The 15838-nt window shown below is 44.6% G+C and overlaps 2 protein-coding genes across 3 annotated transcripts in view; one reads left to right on the top strand and one right to left on the bottom strand.

Moving 5' to 3' along the window:
• The window catches only part of wnt5b (wingless-type MMTV integration site family, member 5b), a 186001-nt gene that overhangs the window by 77098 nt on the left and 93065 nt on the right, over window positions 1-15838 (bottom strand). The gene's annotated exons all lie outside the window — the stretch shown is intronic.
• On the top strand, window positions 13010-15834 carry LOC140396249 (F-box/LRR-repeat protein 14). Its single transcript, XM_072484599.1, has one exon. The coding sequence runs from the start codon at window positions 13629-13631 to the stop codon at window positions 14829-14831; it is 1203 nt and encodes a 400-aa protein (XP_072340700.1). The 5' UTR covers window positions 13010-13628; the 3' UTR covers window positions 14832-15834.

Raw genomic sequence — 15838 nt, 5'->3', positions numbered from 1 at the left:
AGCTTTACCCCGTAGTGCTTCGGCATGGCTTGGGGATCTAATGGAGTTCCTGTATTTGGAGAAGGTGAAATTTGCTCTGGGGGGTGGGGGGGTGGGTGAGTGAGGGGTTCCACCAGAGATGGGGCTTGTTTGTTTTATATTTTGGTGACCTGGTTGGTGTCAAGGTGTAAGGGGGGAGGGGAGAGAGAAAGATGTTGGGGGGGGGGGGTCTTCGTGTCTTGCTGTAAAAATGTAAAAATGTTGAAAGTTTGAATAAAAATATATATTTTTAAAACTATATCATTAGTCACTTCTTTCAAGACTTTAAGGGGAAGTCCATTAAGACCCAGGATTTATCAACCTACAGACCCAAGAATTTGCTCAATATCACTTCCCTGATGATTATAATTTTCCTGAGTTCCTCTCTCCCTCTACTTTCCATGTTAGGACACGGGCAGCAGAGCATTGGAAATTGGATTAGCCAAGTCTTGGCCCAACACTGATATGGCTGTGTTCATCCACAAATGAGCTGATGCAGTAGATTTAAGGCAGCAGATGGAAATAGGTAGTCTTAGTGCTGCCCTTGATGTGTTCAGAAGCTCATCTTGGAAGCGAATAAGAAACCAAGGTTACGAACAGTCTGGTTCTACTTCAAATAGTTGCTAGGGAGATGGATGGAGTCGGCTAGGGAATGGAGTTTGTGGCAGGGGCTGATAACAATGGCTTTTGTTTTCCCAATATTTTGTTGCAGGAGGTTTCTGCTCATCCAGCACAGGATGTCAGATAAGCAGTGTGGCAATTTAGAGAAATGATTGTGAAGTATATCGCCAGCACACATATGGAAACTGATCCTGTGCTTTCAGGTAGTATCAACACTGGCAGCGTATAACTAAGAAACAGAAAGGAATTCAGGCTAGGTCCCTAGAAGACACCAAATATAATGATGGGAGGACGTAATGAGAACCACTGCAGGTGCATTAGCCAACATGGTTTTCAGAAAGGAATATTGTGCCTGACAAACCTGATAATAGTTCCTTAAGATGCATGGGTCAAATTAAGTGAATGTGATATACATGGAATTTCAGGAAGCCTTTGACAAGGTACCACACAGGAGACTATTTGAAACGATTAAGGGGTGTGGAGGAGGAGGAATAACAACAATTCATGAATAAACCAGGAGCTTTTAGACTGTAAGGAATTATTTTTAAACATACTTTTCACATTTTTCATTTAATTTGAGAATAGTTTAAGGAGTCCAAAGGAGAAATAATTTTTGAAGAAATTAAGCAAGTTGCAACGTTTAAATTTAAAGGGAGCTATGAGCTTTAATTTGACCTGTTCTAAAAAGGAGTTGTTAAAAGTGTGATTCTAGCAGCAATATGTACACCCACAATCTCCAGCACCCAGAGGTTGAGGAGGAATAGCTGGCTGTGTATGTCGAAGATACAGTGACAAATGAGCAGGCATCCCAGTGTATCAAGATAGATATTTTGGGCTCATTATCGGGTTGATAAGTCTTTATGTTGAGGAAATCCATAATTGTAAAGGTATAAACTGTGTGAGATATGGAAGATACAGATAGGCTAGATAGATTTTTTTAAATCTTCCACTTATAAAGCATCTCTCATGACATCCCAAAGTGCTTATAGCCAAGTGTATAGTCACTGTTACGATGCTGATAACTAGATATTTATTATATCCTCAAAAACACATTTTTCAAGAGTTCAATGAAAATTATTTTAGGTTTGCATTATTCCCGCAGCTATTCTGCCAATTTCTAACTCAATAACCTCTCCTCAATACAGCAACAGTTTGCAGCACATTTTCTCAAGCAACAACTGATCGGTATTAAGTCAAAGAGGCTAATCGTCTCATGAGGCTGGCCAGTAAATGTTACCAGACTCTTCTTGTGGTGCCTACACAAGCACATTTGCCTGTAGGGCTCACCAGACATCAATGAGGAGCAGAAAGATTTGTGAATTTCTCCCCTCCGATCCTTGGAGACAGTGGATTCTTCTGCCCCGCCCACCGCAAGATTGACACGGGCGAGACGCGGACAATGGGAACGTCCATTGACCTCGGGCAGGATTCCCTGGTGCCCAGACGAGCGTGGCCGGAGAATCTCGCCCAAAATGAATTGATTACCAAGCAGTGCCTTTACGCACCAGCCATGGGAAACAGGGGTGCAATTTTATGACTTGCTTAGATTTATCGCATTTTAAAAAAAATTTAGGGTATCCAATTATTTTTCTTTTCCAATTAAGGGTCAATTTAGTGTGGCCAATCCACCTAACCAGCACATCTTTGGGTTGTGGGGGTGAAACCCACGCAGGCATGGGGAGAAGGTGCAAACTCCACACGGACAGTGACCCAGGGCCGGGATTCGAACCCGGGTCCTCAGCGCCGCAGTCCTAGTGCTAACCATTGCTACACATGCCTCCCAGATTAATTGCATTTTGCTGAAATGTGTAAAAAGTAGTTTGACTACAATTATTGTGGAGCCATTTTACTTGTAGTATCAGTATATATTAGGGTACCCAAATCAACTGTTACTCTCACATTCAAGAACTATGATTCCTTTCCACTGGAAAGTTTGAAAGTTTCCCAAATTCCAAAGCTTTTTGCAGTTAACAATCATTGGATCACTGTCAGCCATGTCTTAGTTGGCAGCATTTTTATGTCCTGAGTTCCAGGTTCAAGTCCCACACCAGGACTAAAAAACTCTTGGCTGACACTCTAGCACACTCCTAAGAGTGTTGCACTGTTGAAGATGTTGTTAAATCAAGGCACCATCGACCAGCTCAAGGATGTAAAAGATCCCGGCACTATTTTATAGAAGAACAGGGGAATTACTGCTTGTGTCCTTGCCAATATTTATCCATCAATCAACATGACAAAAAAAGACAACCTGGTCATTATCACATTACTGTTTGTGAGTTTGCTCTACACAATTTTGCTGTTATGTTTCCTTCATCACAACAGTGTTCATACTTCAAAAAGTACTTCACTGACTGGAAAGCGCTTTGAGACATCCAGTGCAAAACTTTCGTACAGATAAGTAGCTAGGGAATCTTGAGTCACTTGCTTTTACTCAAACAGAAGCACTTTCCAATGACTATCATGAGTGCACCTGAGCAAAATAGGTGAAGAGATTGATCATGTAGGCCTGAGCTGAGAAGTTTCTTCACTGAAAGAATTGTGAATCTTTTGAATTCTCTACTCAGACAGGTGTGGTTGGTTGATCATACCTGGCAGCACGGTAGCACAGTGGTTAGCACAGTTGCTTCACAGCTCCACGGTCCCAGGTTCGATTCCTGGCTTGGGCCACTGTCTGTGTGGAGTCTGCTCATTCTCCTCCGGGTGCTCTGGTTTCCTCCCACAGTCCAAAGATGTGCAGATTAGGTGGATTGGCCATGATAAATTGCCCTTAGTGTCCAAAAAAGGTTGGGTGGGGTTACTGGGTTGCGGGGATGGGGTGGAGGCGTGGGCTTAAGTGGGGTGTTCTTTCCAAGGATCGGTGCAGACTCGATGTGCCAGAATTGCCTCCTTCTGCGCTGTAAATTCTATGATTGTATGATCACTGAGTATATTTAAGGTCTCTCAAGGTAACCAAGGGATATGAGGAGTAGGCAGAAAAGTGGAGTTGAGGCAGAAGATCAACCTGATTGAAATGAACGGCAGAATAGACTCAAAGAGTTGTGCAGTCTAGTTCTGTTCTTACTTCTTACATTCTTCAGAAACCTCTCAATATCTCACTTGTATTATAAATCTACGTTTCTTGCACATTCTCCCCGTGTATGCGTGGGTTTCAACCCCACAAACCAAAGATGTGCAGTGTAGGTGGATTGGCCACGCTAAATTGCCCCTTAATTGGTAAAAAATAATTGGGTACTCTAAATTTATGTCAAAAAAAATTTCCCCCAACTCTTATCAGAACTGCCGATAATTGTATTTTTGCAAAGATTTCCAAAATAAAGCAAACATTAATTTGGTTTAAAGTGCAGCAAATTAAAACATTTTTTGTTATTCATTCAAGAGATGTGGGCATCACTGGCTAGGCCAGCATTTATTGCCCATCCCTAATTGCCCCCTTGAGAAGGTGGTGGAGGTAGGCGGCACGGTGGCCCAGTGGTTAGCACTTCTGCCTATGGTGCTGAGGACCTGGGTTTGATCGCGGCCCCGGGTCACAGTCCATGTGGAGTTTGCACATTAGGTTAAGTGGATTGGCCACGCTAAATTGCCCCTTAATTGGAAATTTATATCTAAATTTATAAAAAAAGAGACAGTGGTGGTGAGCTGCCTTCTTGAACTACTGCAGTGCCGTTAGGGAAGAAGTTTTGACCCAGCGACAGTGAAGGAACAGCGATACATTTTCCAAGTCAAGATGGTGTGTGGCTTTGCGGTAGGCCCATGTGTCTGTTGCCCTTGCTCTTCTGGATGGTAGTGGTTGCAGGTTTGGAAAGTGCTGTCTCAGGAGGCTTGATGAGTTCTGCTGTGCATCTTGTAGATGGTGTACACAGCTGCCACTATGTCAGTGGTGGAGGGAGCGAATGTCTGTGGATGGAGTTACAATCAAGAGGGCTGCTTTTTCCTGGATGGTATCGAGTTTCTTGAGTGTTGTTGGAGCTGCACTTAGCCAGACAAGTGGAGACTATTCCACCACACTCCTGACCTGTGACTTGTAGATGGTGGACAAGCTCTGGAGAGTCAGGAAGTGAATTACACGCTATAGGATTGTTAGCATCTGATCTACTCTTGCAGCCACAGTATTTATACGGCTAGTCCAGTTCAGTGTCTGATCAATGGCAACCCCAGGATGTTGATAGTGCAAATGTTACTTGTCACTTGTTAGCCCAAGCCTGGATATTGTCCAGGGTTTGTTGCACTTGGACATGAACTGTTTCAGTATCTGAGTAGTCTGCGAATGATGCTCAACATTGTACAAACATCAGTGAACATCTCCACTTCTGACCTGATGGTGGAAGGATGGTTATTGATGAAGCAGCTGTACAAATAAAAGTGGAACACATATCCTAAGGAAGGAATAGTGAGATTAGTGAACTATTGTTTCCAAGTAACTTTGTTTGAAAAGGTTTCTGGATAAAACTGTCAAGTGTAAAATTACCAGTAGTATTAAACATGAGTTTAATACTTTTGTTGGCTCTCCAGCAATAGATGAGAGGTTGATACCTCAAAAAAAATCTTGAAGTTGGAGAAGTTGCTTCTCCTGGACAACCCAAAGGGGGCAGTTTATTATTTATTCCCATTAAAGTTTATTAACAGTGACAACTTCAAAAAATATAACATTGATGATTTGCCATGGTTTCTTCTTACAGCTACTCATATGACATCTGACAGACATTTGACATCTTCTCCCAATGGGCAGAGGAAGTAGAGGGAGAAAACGTCTTTTCATTGAAGTAAAAATAAAACATAAGGCTTGAATAAAGCACCTGAATCATTCTTGAAATTAACCGGAGGGTATTTTCCTTTGCAATCAGCATTTGCTTATGTAAACTCATCGAAGGCTATTGTGGAAAATAAAAGCTCATGGAATCATAGAATTTACAGTGCAGAAGGAGGCCATTCGGCCCATCGAGTCTGCACCGGCTCTTGGAAAGAGCATCCTACCCAAGGTCAACACCTCCACCCTATCCCCATAACCCAGTAACCCCACCCAACACTAAGGGCAATTTTGGACACTAAGGGCAATTTATCATGGCCAATCCACCTAACCTGCACATCTTTGGACTGTGGGAGGAAACCGGAGCACCCGGAGGAAACCCACGCACACACGGGGAGGATGTGCAGACTCCGCACAGACAGTGACCCAAGCCGGAATCGAACCTGGGACCCTGGAGCTGTGAAGCAATTGTGCTATCCACAATGCTACCGTGCTGCCCCTCATATGGGGGAGGGGAGGGGGGGTGTAACATATTGGCATGGATAGGAGATCGGCTGGCTTTAAGGAAGTAGAGAGTAGGCATGAATTAGTCTTTTTCAGGTTCGCAAGATGTAAAAATGCAATATAGAAAATCAGGTTTGTCCCAAGAATGGGAATTTGTGGAATGTCTAAGATATGTTTTTTTTGAGCAGCTTGTGACAGAGCCCACTAGGCAACAGGCAATTCTGGATTTGGTGATGTGTAATGAGGCAGACTTGATTTGGGAATTTAAGGTCAAGGAAACCTCAGGGGGCAGTGACCACAATATGATCGTATTTACCCTGCAGTTTGAGAGGGAGAAGCTGGAATCAGATGTAACGGCATTACAATTAAATAAGGGAAACTACAAAGACATGAGGGAGGAGCTGGCCAGAGTTGATTGGAAAAGGAGCCTAGCAGGGAAGACAGTGGAACAGCAATGGCAGGAGTTTTTTTGGGTTATTCGGGAGGCACAACAGAAATTGGATTTCCAGAAGGCATTCGACAAGGTGTTGCATAAAAGGCTGCTTCATAAGATAAAGGTGCATGGCATTGTATTAGCATGGATAGAAGACGGGTTAACTGACAAAAAGCAAAGAGTGGGGGTAAATTAGTGTTTTTCCAATTGGTGATCAGTAGCTAGTGGTGTGCCTTATGGATCGGTTTTGGGACCGCAATGATCTGGAATTGGGGACCAAGTACAATGTGTCAAAATTTGCAAATGATACTAAGATGAGTGCCATGATGTGGAGATGCCGGCGTTGGACTGGGATGAGCACAGTACGAAGTCTTACAACACCAGGTTAAAGTCCAACAGGTTTGTTTCGATGTCACTAGCTTTCGGAGCGCTGCTCCTTCCTCAGGTGAAACCTGAGGAAGGAGCAGCGCTCCGAAAGCTAGTGACATCGAAACAAACCTGTTGGGACTTTAACCTGGTGTTGTAAGACTTCGTACTAAGACGAGTGGTAGAGCCAAGTGTGCATAGCACACTAAAAGTCTGCAGAGGGATATAGATAGTTTAAGTGAGTGGGCAAGGGTCTGGCAGATGGAGTTCAATGTTGATAAATGTGAGGTCATCCATTTTGGTAGGAATAACAACAAAATGGACTATTACTTAAATGGAAAAATATTGCAGCATGCTGCTGTGCAGAGGGACCTGGGTGTACTTGTACATGATTCGCAAAATGTTGGTTTGCAGATGCAGCAAGTAACTAAGAAGTGTCATGTGAGAGTACCTTTAAGAAATGGGTGTTTAAGAAATGTACCTTTAAGAAATGGGTGTTTATCAGTGATGTCAGAGTGTGGGTGGAGCTGGGCTGTCTGTCAGCTTTTTACTTTCGTTTTAGGCTGTTTGCTGCAGGATGTGTTTTAGTTTCGTTTTCAGAGCTGGATAGCTGCAGTCACAGCTAGAAGGGGTATTAGTCTCTCTCTCTCTGTAATCTAAAGATTGCAAATCGATCCTTTGATGATTTAAAACTAATAACTGCTCTCAGTAGTGACTTTAACCTGATGTGCTTCTGTTTAAAGTTTTTTTAAAAAGTCTTATAGATGTTAAAAGGACAGCTTAAGGATTACTTAGTGTTGTATTCTTTGGAGGTTGTATTTGAATTAATGGTTGCTAAGATGTTCACTGTATGTATTAAAAAGGTTAACTTGAGTTCATAGAATAAACATTGTTTTGCTGTGAAAAATACCTTTCTATTTCTGCTGTACCACACCTGTAGAGTGGGCCATGTGTTCCCCATACCACAATCTATTAAAAGTTGTGGATCAGGTGAACTCCATGATGCACTTTGGGGCTCTCTAAACCCTGGAACATAACAGAAGGCAAATGGAATTTTGACCTTCATTGGAGTTTATAAACAGGGAGATTATGTTGCAACTGTGTAAGGTGTTGGTGAAGCCACACCTGGAGTACTGTGTACAGTTTTGGTCTCCTTACTTGAGAAAGGATGTACTGGCTCTGGAGGGTGTGCAGAGGAGATTCACTAGGTTAATTCCGGAGTTAGAGGATTAGCTTATGAGGCGAGACTAAGTAGACTGGGACAATACTCATTGGAATTTAGAATAATGAGGGGGGGGATCTTATAGAGACATATAAAATTATGAAGAGGATAGGATTGAATCAGAGAGGTTGTTTCCACTGGCGGGTGAAACTAGAACTAGGGGCATAGCCTTGAAACAAGGGGGAGCAGATTTAGGACTAAGTTGAGGAGGAACTTCTTCACCCAAAGGGTCATGAATCTGTGGAATTCCCTGCAAAGTGAAGCAGTTGAGGCAATCCGTTAAATGTTTTTTAAGGCAAAGTTAGATAGATTTTTGAACAGTAAAGGAATAAAAGGTTACGGAGGGCGGGCGGGTAAGTGGAGCTGATTCCACAAAAAGATCAGCCATGATTTTATTGAATGGCGGAGCAGGCTCGAGGGACCAGGTGACCTACTCCTGCTCCTAGTTCTTATGTTCTTAAATTCGGGCAGCACAGTGGTGCAGTGGGTTAGCACTGAGGCCTCATGGCGCCGAGGTCCCAGGTTCGATCCCGGCTCTGGGTCATTGTCCGTGTGGGGTTTGCACATTCTCCCCGTGTTTGCGTGGGTTTCGCCCCCACAACTCAAAAATGTGCAAGCTAGGTGGATTGGCCACGCTAAATTGCCCCTTAATTGGTAAAATGAATTGGGTTCTCTAAATTTAAAATAAAAATGTTCTTCAATTCATCCCAAGGAGGAAGAAATTTGTAAAGGAGAGGACGAGGCATCCATTGTGGATGAGGGACGTCAAGGACAGCATAAAATCAAAAGAAAAAGCATACAAGGTGGCGAGGTTTAGTGGGAAGCCAGATGGTTGGGAAGCCTTTAAAAGCGAGCGGAGGACAACTAAAAAGGCACTAAATGGGGAGAAGATGAAATATGAATGTAAGCTAGCTAGTAATATAAAAGATAGGAAGTTTTTTTTTCAATATATAAAGCGTGAGAGACAAGAATAGACATTGGACCACTGGAAAATGAGGCTGGATAAGTAGTAGTACTAGGAAACAAAGAAATGGCAGAACAACTGAATAGTTACTTTGCATCAGGCTTCATGGTGGAAGACACCAGTGGGATACCAAAACTCCAGGAGAATCAGGGGGCTCAGATGAGTGTATTGGCGATCACTAAGGAGAAGGTTCTGAGGAAACTGAAAGGTCTGAAGGTGGATAAATCACCTGGTCCAGATGGACTACACCCCAGGGTTCTAAAGGAACTGAATACAAAGGTAGGGAGGTTATGCTTCAGTTATACAGAGCACTAGTGAGACCACATTTGGAGCACCGTGCACAGTATTGGTCACCTTATTTAAGGAAGGATGTAAATGTTTTGCAGTAATTCAGAGAAGGTTAACCAGACTAATACCGGGAGTGGGCAGGTTGTCTTCTGAGAAAAGGTTGGACAGGCTAAGCTTGTATCTACAAGAGTATAAGACAACTTGATTGAAACATAAGATCCTGAGGGGTCTTAACAGGGTGGATGCAGAGAGAATATTTCCTCTTGTGGGAGAATCTAGGACTAGAGGTCACGGTTTAAAAATGAGGGTCACCCATTAAAAACAGAGATGAGGGGAAATTTTTCTCAGAGGGTCATGAGTCTTTGGAACTCTCTTCCTCAAAAGGCAGTGGAAGCAGAGTCTTTGAATATTTTTAAGACGAGAGAGATCCTTGGTAAGCAAGTGGGTGATAGGCTGTCCAGTGTAGGCAGCAAGCAGATTTGAGATTACTATCAGATCAGCCATGATCTTATTAAATGGCAGAGCTGGTCCGAGGGGCCGAATGGCCTACTCCTGCTCCTTGTTCGTATATTCATATGTAAACTCCTACTCACTTTGCTCTCTTTTATAAAATTGACTATTATTTAACCAAATGTATATATATAACTGAAGGGAAATATAGTGAGAAACTTGTTTGTACCTTTCTGCCCCTTAAAAAATCTGTAATTCCAAAAGCACATTTTCTCAATGTTTTTAAGTGTTTTAATGGGATCCAGGGCAATTTGGCAAATTGGATCCAAAATTGGCATAGTGGCAGAAGGGTGTTGGTTAAAGCTTGTTTTTTGTGACTAAGCTTCTTTCCAGTGGTGTGCTGCAGAGATTAATGCTGGGTTCCTTGCTGTTTGTAGTGTACATAAATGATCAAAATGGGAATGTGGGTGGTATGATCAGTAAGTTCACAGATTACATAAAAATTGTTGATGTGGTAAATAAGAGGAGAAAAGCCTTCGATTGTAGGACAACATAGATGGGCTGGTCAGATTGGCAGAACAGTGGTAAATGAATTTAACCCTGAAAAATATAAGATGATGCATTTTGGGACGACTAACAAGGCAAAGGAATACATAATGAACAGGAGCACGCAAGAAAGTAAAGAGGACAAGAGGGACCTTGGGATGCATGGCCAAAGAACCCAGAAGGCAGCATGACAGGTATATAAAATGGTTAAGAAGGCCTATGGGAAAATAATAATATAATTATAATAATAATCTTTATTGTCACAAGTAGGCTTACATTAACACTGCAATGAAGTTACTGTGAAAAGTCCTGAGTCGCCACATTCCGGCGCCTGTTTGGGTACACAGAGGAAGAATTCAGAATATGCAATTCACCTAACAGCACGTCTTTCGGCTGTGGGGGGGAAACTGGAGCACCTGAGGAAACCTACGCAGACACAGGGAGAACGTGCAAACTCCGCACAGACAGTGACCCAAGCCAGGAATCGATCCTGGGACCCTGGAGCTGTGAAGCAACAGTGCTACTGTGCCGCCTACTTGCCTTTATTAGGCATAGAATATCAGAGGTTATGATGGGGTGGTGTAAAATGCTTGTTAGGCCACAGCTAGAGTAGCGTGTGCAGTTCCGGTCACCATTCTATAGGAAGGATGTGATTGCACTAGAAAGGGTGCAGAGGACATTCACCATGATGTTGCCTGAGCTGGAGCATTTGAGCTATGATGAGAAGCAGGTTAGGCTGGGTTTGTTCTAATTAGAGCAGAGAAGGCTGAGAGGGGAACTGATTGAACTGTACAAAGTTATGAAGGACATAGAAAGGGTAGATAGGAGAAACGTTTCCCCTTAGTTGAGGGATCAATAACCAGGGGGCACAGATTTAAGATAACGGATTTAGAGGGGATATGAGGGAAAACCTTTTTACCCAGAGGGTGGTGGGAATCTGGAACTAAAAGGGTGGTAGAGGCGGGATCCTTCAAAACATTTACAAAGCATTCAGATGAGCACTTGAAACGCCATACAAGGCTACGGATTAAGGGGTGGAAATGGGGTTAGAATAGATAGGTGCTTGGTGGCTGGCTCAGACACAATGGGCCAATGTTTCTGTGTTGTAAAACTCTAGAAGTCTATGATGGTGGGGGAACAGTTGCCTGCAATTCCCACCCAACTCCCAACATGTTGTCACATATCTACATACATGGAACACACTGAGCAGAATGTACTACAATCATTAGGGCACAGGCATTGTTCATTTGAATTTTTATTTATGCACTGGCAGAATAGGCAAATTGTCACTTTCCCCTTTCATTCCGGCCAATTTGAAGGTGTTGCACACGTGCTCTGATAAGACAATCCCTGTCTCCACCCCTGCCCGTCCCTTTACAGGTCTTTCGATGTCTCTAGTCCTTTTTTAAAGTCAACTCTTTGATGTTAGCAAGTGTTCATAATGACAACATGGCTATAGTTTCACACCTTAATCACAACGTGTTTCCTCTATATTGCCTGGAGTTAAGGAGCGGTGGCTTCCTCTCTTCAAACAGTAGAGGCCATTTTATTGTGTGATCTGTGGTAACACGTCCAGGACGTAAACTCAATATTTTGAAAACTGATGAATTGATATGAAATACAATTTTTGGAGTTAAATCACAATTGATAAAGTTAAAGAAAAATACATATATGGACATTATCAGGGGAATCAACAACCATGGCATCAAATAAAGAAAATGCAATCTTGTTTAAGTTTTCAGGGATGTAAATCTGTTCCACTGCCCTATGTACGGGTTGAGAAAAAATATCCCGCAATCCCGTATTAAAGCAAATTGCAGCGGATGCTGAATATCTGAAGTAAAAGCAGAAAAATCCAGAAATGCTCAGTAGACCTGGCAGGATCTGTAGAGAGAGGAACATTCAAGTTAACTTTTCAGGTCTGTGGCCTTCCTTCACAATGTGTCAGTAACCACAATGCATCTGCAATTCATCCGCCAAGCAGATTCACGTCAAATGCGAGGAAAAAATAACTGTGCGAACACGCAAAAGACAGGATCATGGATTTGTGTGGCTTTGGTTAGGCATTCAATCACCTGTGTGCAATGTGTCTTTTTATTTCTTTTGTGGGGAGTAAAAAATACAAAAATATTTTGTGAAAATATATTTTTAGCATTTGATCCATTTGTCATCTTTAAACTTGGGGATGTGTTAGTCTTCCTTTAAGGCAGAAAATAATTTGAGGGTGACAAGTATGCACGAGTGGGTAAGGTTGGGGCTGGGTGTCCAGGTGATGGGGGTAATGTTGGGGCAGAATGTCCAGGTGAGAGAGAGGGTAATGTTGGGGCTGGGTGTCCAGGTGAGAGGGTAATGTTGGGGCTGGGTGTCCAGGTGAGAGGGTAATGTTGGGACTGGGTATCCAGTTGAGAGGGTAATGTTGGGGCTGGGTGTCCAGGTGAGAGGGTAATGTTGGGACTGGGTATCCAGTTGAGAGGGTAATGTTGGGGCTGGGTGTCCAGGTGAGAGGATAATGTTGGGGCTGCGTGTCTAGGTGAGGGGGTAATGTTGGGGCTGCGTGTCCAGGTGAGGGGGTAATGTTGGGGCTGGATGTCCAGATGAGAGGGTAATGTTGGGGCTGGAAGTCCAGGTGAGAGAGAGGGAATGTTGGGGCTGTGTGTCCGGTTGAGAGGGTAACATTGGGCCTGGGTGTCCAGGTGAGATGCAGCTTTGCCCACGAACCGGCAACTACGGGGTTAATGTGAAGTGAAGTGAATTGTAAGAAGTTGGTTGCCTAGGGAACGATTCTTCCCATTCCATCTGGGCGAAACCAAGTGCGGACTGGGACTTTGGAGGGGGGCGGGATCCGAGCACAAGCAGACGCCGCCGCTGCGACTCTCCGAAACGTTTCGTGGCCTCTGCCCCGATCAAAAGCGGACTGGGGGGCTCAGTGCGGGGCAGGCCGGCCTGTCCCCGAGCAGAGCGGGGGGCAGAAGTTCTGGCAGCGCGATCCTCCCTGCTCCTGCTTTTAATTCCCGGGGACACCCCCGCGATGGAAAATGCTGCGCGCCTGCCAAGTGGGTTTTGAAAAGATCAGACAAAGGCCGCAGGAAGCCCCGGGGCTGCAGGCGTGAGAGAGAGAGTGGGAGGAGAGAAAGAAAGAAAGAGAGCGAGCTCCGATGGAGGAGGAGGAGGAGGGAGCGTGGGTGTTATAATTATAAAGGAAGGGGGGGGGACAAAAAAAAATTACAACTCCGCGGCCTATTTTTTTTTTGTTTTGCATTTTAAAGTAATGCAAGCCAGGATGAGAATGACGTGCCTTTGGGCCGAGAGGCCAACGTTTTGAAGCTGCTTTTTCTGATGCGCCGACGGCTCTTGCAGTTTGAATCCGACTGCGCAAGCAGCAGCAGGCGGGTCACGTGACGCAGTCCCGGGGATTGATCGATTGGCCAAAAAAAGAGAGACAGAGAGAGAGAGTGGGAAACCGGTCACAAACATGGAGACGCACATCTCGTGTCTCTTCCCGGAGATTTTAGCCATGATCTTCAGCTATCTGGACGTGCGGGACAAAGGGCGGGCGGCGCAAGTGTGCGCGGCCTGGAGGGACGCTGCTTACCACAAATCCGTCTGGAGGGGGGTCGAAGCCAAGTTGCATCTGAGGAGAGCCAACCCGTCCCTCTTCCCCAGCCTGCAGGCCCGGGGCATCAGGCGGGTGCAGATCCTCAGCCTGCGGCGCAGCCTCAGCTATGTGATCCAGGGCATGCCCAACATCGAGAGCCTCAACCTCAGCGGCTGCTACAACTTGACCGACATCGGCCTGGGGCACGCGTTCGTGCAGGAGATCCCGTCCCTCAACGTGCTCAACCTGAGCCTCTGCAAGCAGATCACCGACAGCAGCCTGGGCCGCATCGCCCAGTACCTCAAGAACCTGGAGGTGCTGGAGCTGGGCGGCTGCAGCAACATCACCAACACCGGCCTCCTGCTCATCGCCTGGGGCTTGCACAGACTCAAGAGCCTCAATTTGAGGAGCTGCCGGCACGTCTCGGACGTCGGCATCGGCCACTTGGCAGGAATGACCAGGAGCGCCGCGGAAGGCTGCTTGAACCTGGAGTATCTGACTTTACAGGACTGCCAGAAACTCTCGGATCTCTCCTTAAAACACATCTCCAAAGGCCTGACCAAACTCAAAGTGCTCAACCTGAGTTTCTGCGGGGGGATTTCAGACGCGGGCATGCTGCACCTATCACACATGACCAGTCTGTGGAGTCTCAACCTGAGGTCCTGTGATAACATCAGCGACACTGGCATCATGCATCTAGCCATGGGCAGCTTGAGGCTGACCGGCTTGGACGTTTCCTTCTGCGATAAAATCGGCGACCAGAGCCTGGCTTACATCGCGCAAGGATTGTTCCAGCTCAAGTCGCTTTCCCTCTGCTCCTGCCACATAAGTGATGACGGCATCAACAAAATGGCCCGGCAGATGCACGAATTAAGGACCCTAAATATCGGCCAGTGTGTGCGGATTACAGACAAAGGACTGGAGCTCATAGCTGACCACTTGACCCAGCTGACGGGCATTGATCTGTACGGCTGCACAAAAATCACCAAACGGGGATTGGAAAGAATAACACAATTGCCCTGCCTTAAAGTTCTCAACTTGGGCCTCTGGCAGATGACTGAAAGTGAAAAAGTAAGGTGAACATCTTTGTTTAAAAACAAAAAAAACACTTGAGAATCGCCGCCATTGTTGTCAAAACAGGAGTATTCTGTTTTTAAAAAATTCTCTTCCCCCCCCCCCCCATAAAAATGATTTTTTAAACAAAAAAAAAGTGGGTATTCGTTTTGTTGTAACTTATACGGCAAATTATTTCCACACCGTGCTATCAAATACGTTGCAGTAATCCTTCCCATCCTTCAACATGGTTTTCGCAGCAGAAACAAAAAGAGTAATTTTGACGGTGTCACTTGTTTCTGGAGTCTGGTTCGTACTTTTGTTTTGATGATTATGCATATTGCTGATAAGACACCATTCAAGGCTACCTCGTTTTCTTTTGTGCCCCGAAATTGAGGAGTTACACAGTATACAAGGTCTGGAGCAACCTTTCCCCTACCCCTCCTCTGGCTGGTCTCCGGCGTTGCTACCCGTTCGAGGCCGGGCGGAGAGAAAAAGAAAGAAATGAAAATAAAGTCGGCTGGAAACATTTTTACAAAGAATCTATGAAGCACACGTGACCGCTGGTTTTCGTAGGCTTGGCTGCACCCAAGCCGGGAACCACCGAACTATAGTTTTATGCAAAGGAAATACTTAAAAGAATAAAGGACTGAAGTTGGAATCTAGACGCCTTGATCTGGCAGCTGTACAGGTTTTTGTTTCTTTTCGGTCGACACTTAACAACCGTTCGTGGGGGACCTGTTTACCCCCACCCCCCTTTTCAGAAAATGATTAAAGCCTTTTCTACCTTAAGATAGGGCGACCACGTCAAGTGAAGAATCATCGATTGCCGAGGACTGAGTGCCTGTCAGGGCCATGATGCAGAGAGACAGGCAGTTAGTGAACTGAAGGGGGAAAAAAATATCCTGCTGATCAACCTATATTTGAATTGTACTGTATGTGAATTTGTAAATGATACTTAAACGTTTTATATTCTTACAGTAAACGTTAAAAAGCTGATATTTATATAATAAAGACGGGAAAATATGAAGTAT

Source organism: Scyliorhinus torazame, chromosome 19, assembly GCF_047496885.1.
Source record: "Scyliorhinus torazame isolate Kashiwa2021f chromosome 19, sScyTor2.1, whole genome shotgun sequence".
Lineage (NCBI taxonomy): Eukaryota > Metazoa > Chordata > Chondrichthyes > Carcharhiniformes > Scyliorhinidae > Scyliorhinus > Scyliorhinus torazame.
The sequence above is the reverse complement of the archived record's forward strand: the minus strand, read 5'-3'. Positions and strand labels throughout refer to the sequence as shown.

Bases quoted from the DNA above. Each gene is read 5' to 3' on its own strand.
- LOC140396249 (XM_072484599.1), top strand. From the start codon at position 13,629: ATGGAGACGCACATCTCGTGTCTCTTCCCGGAGATTTTAGCCATGATC.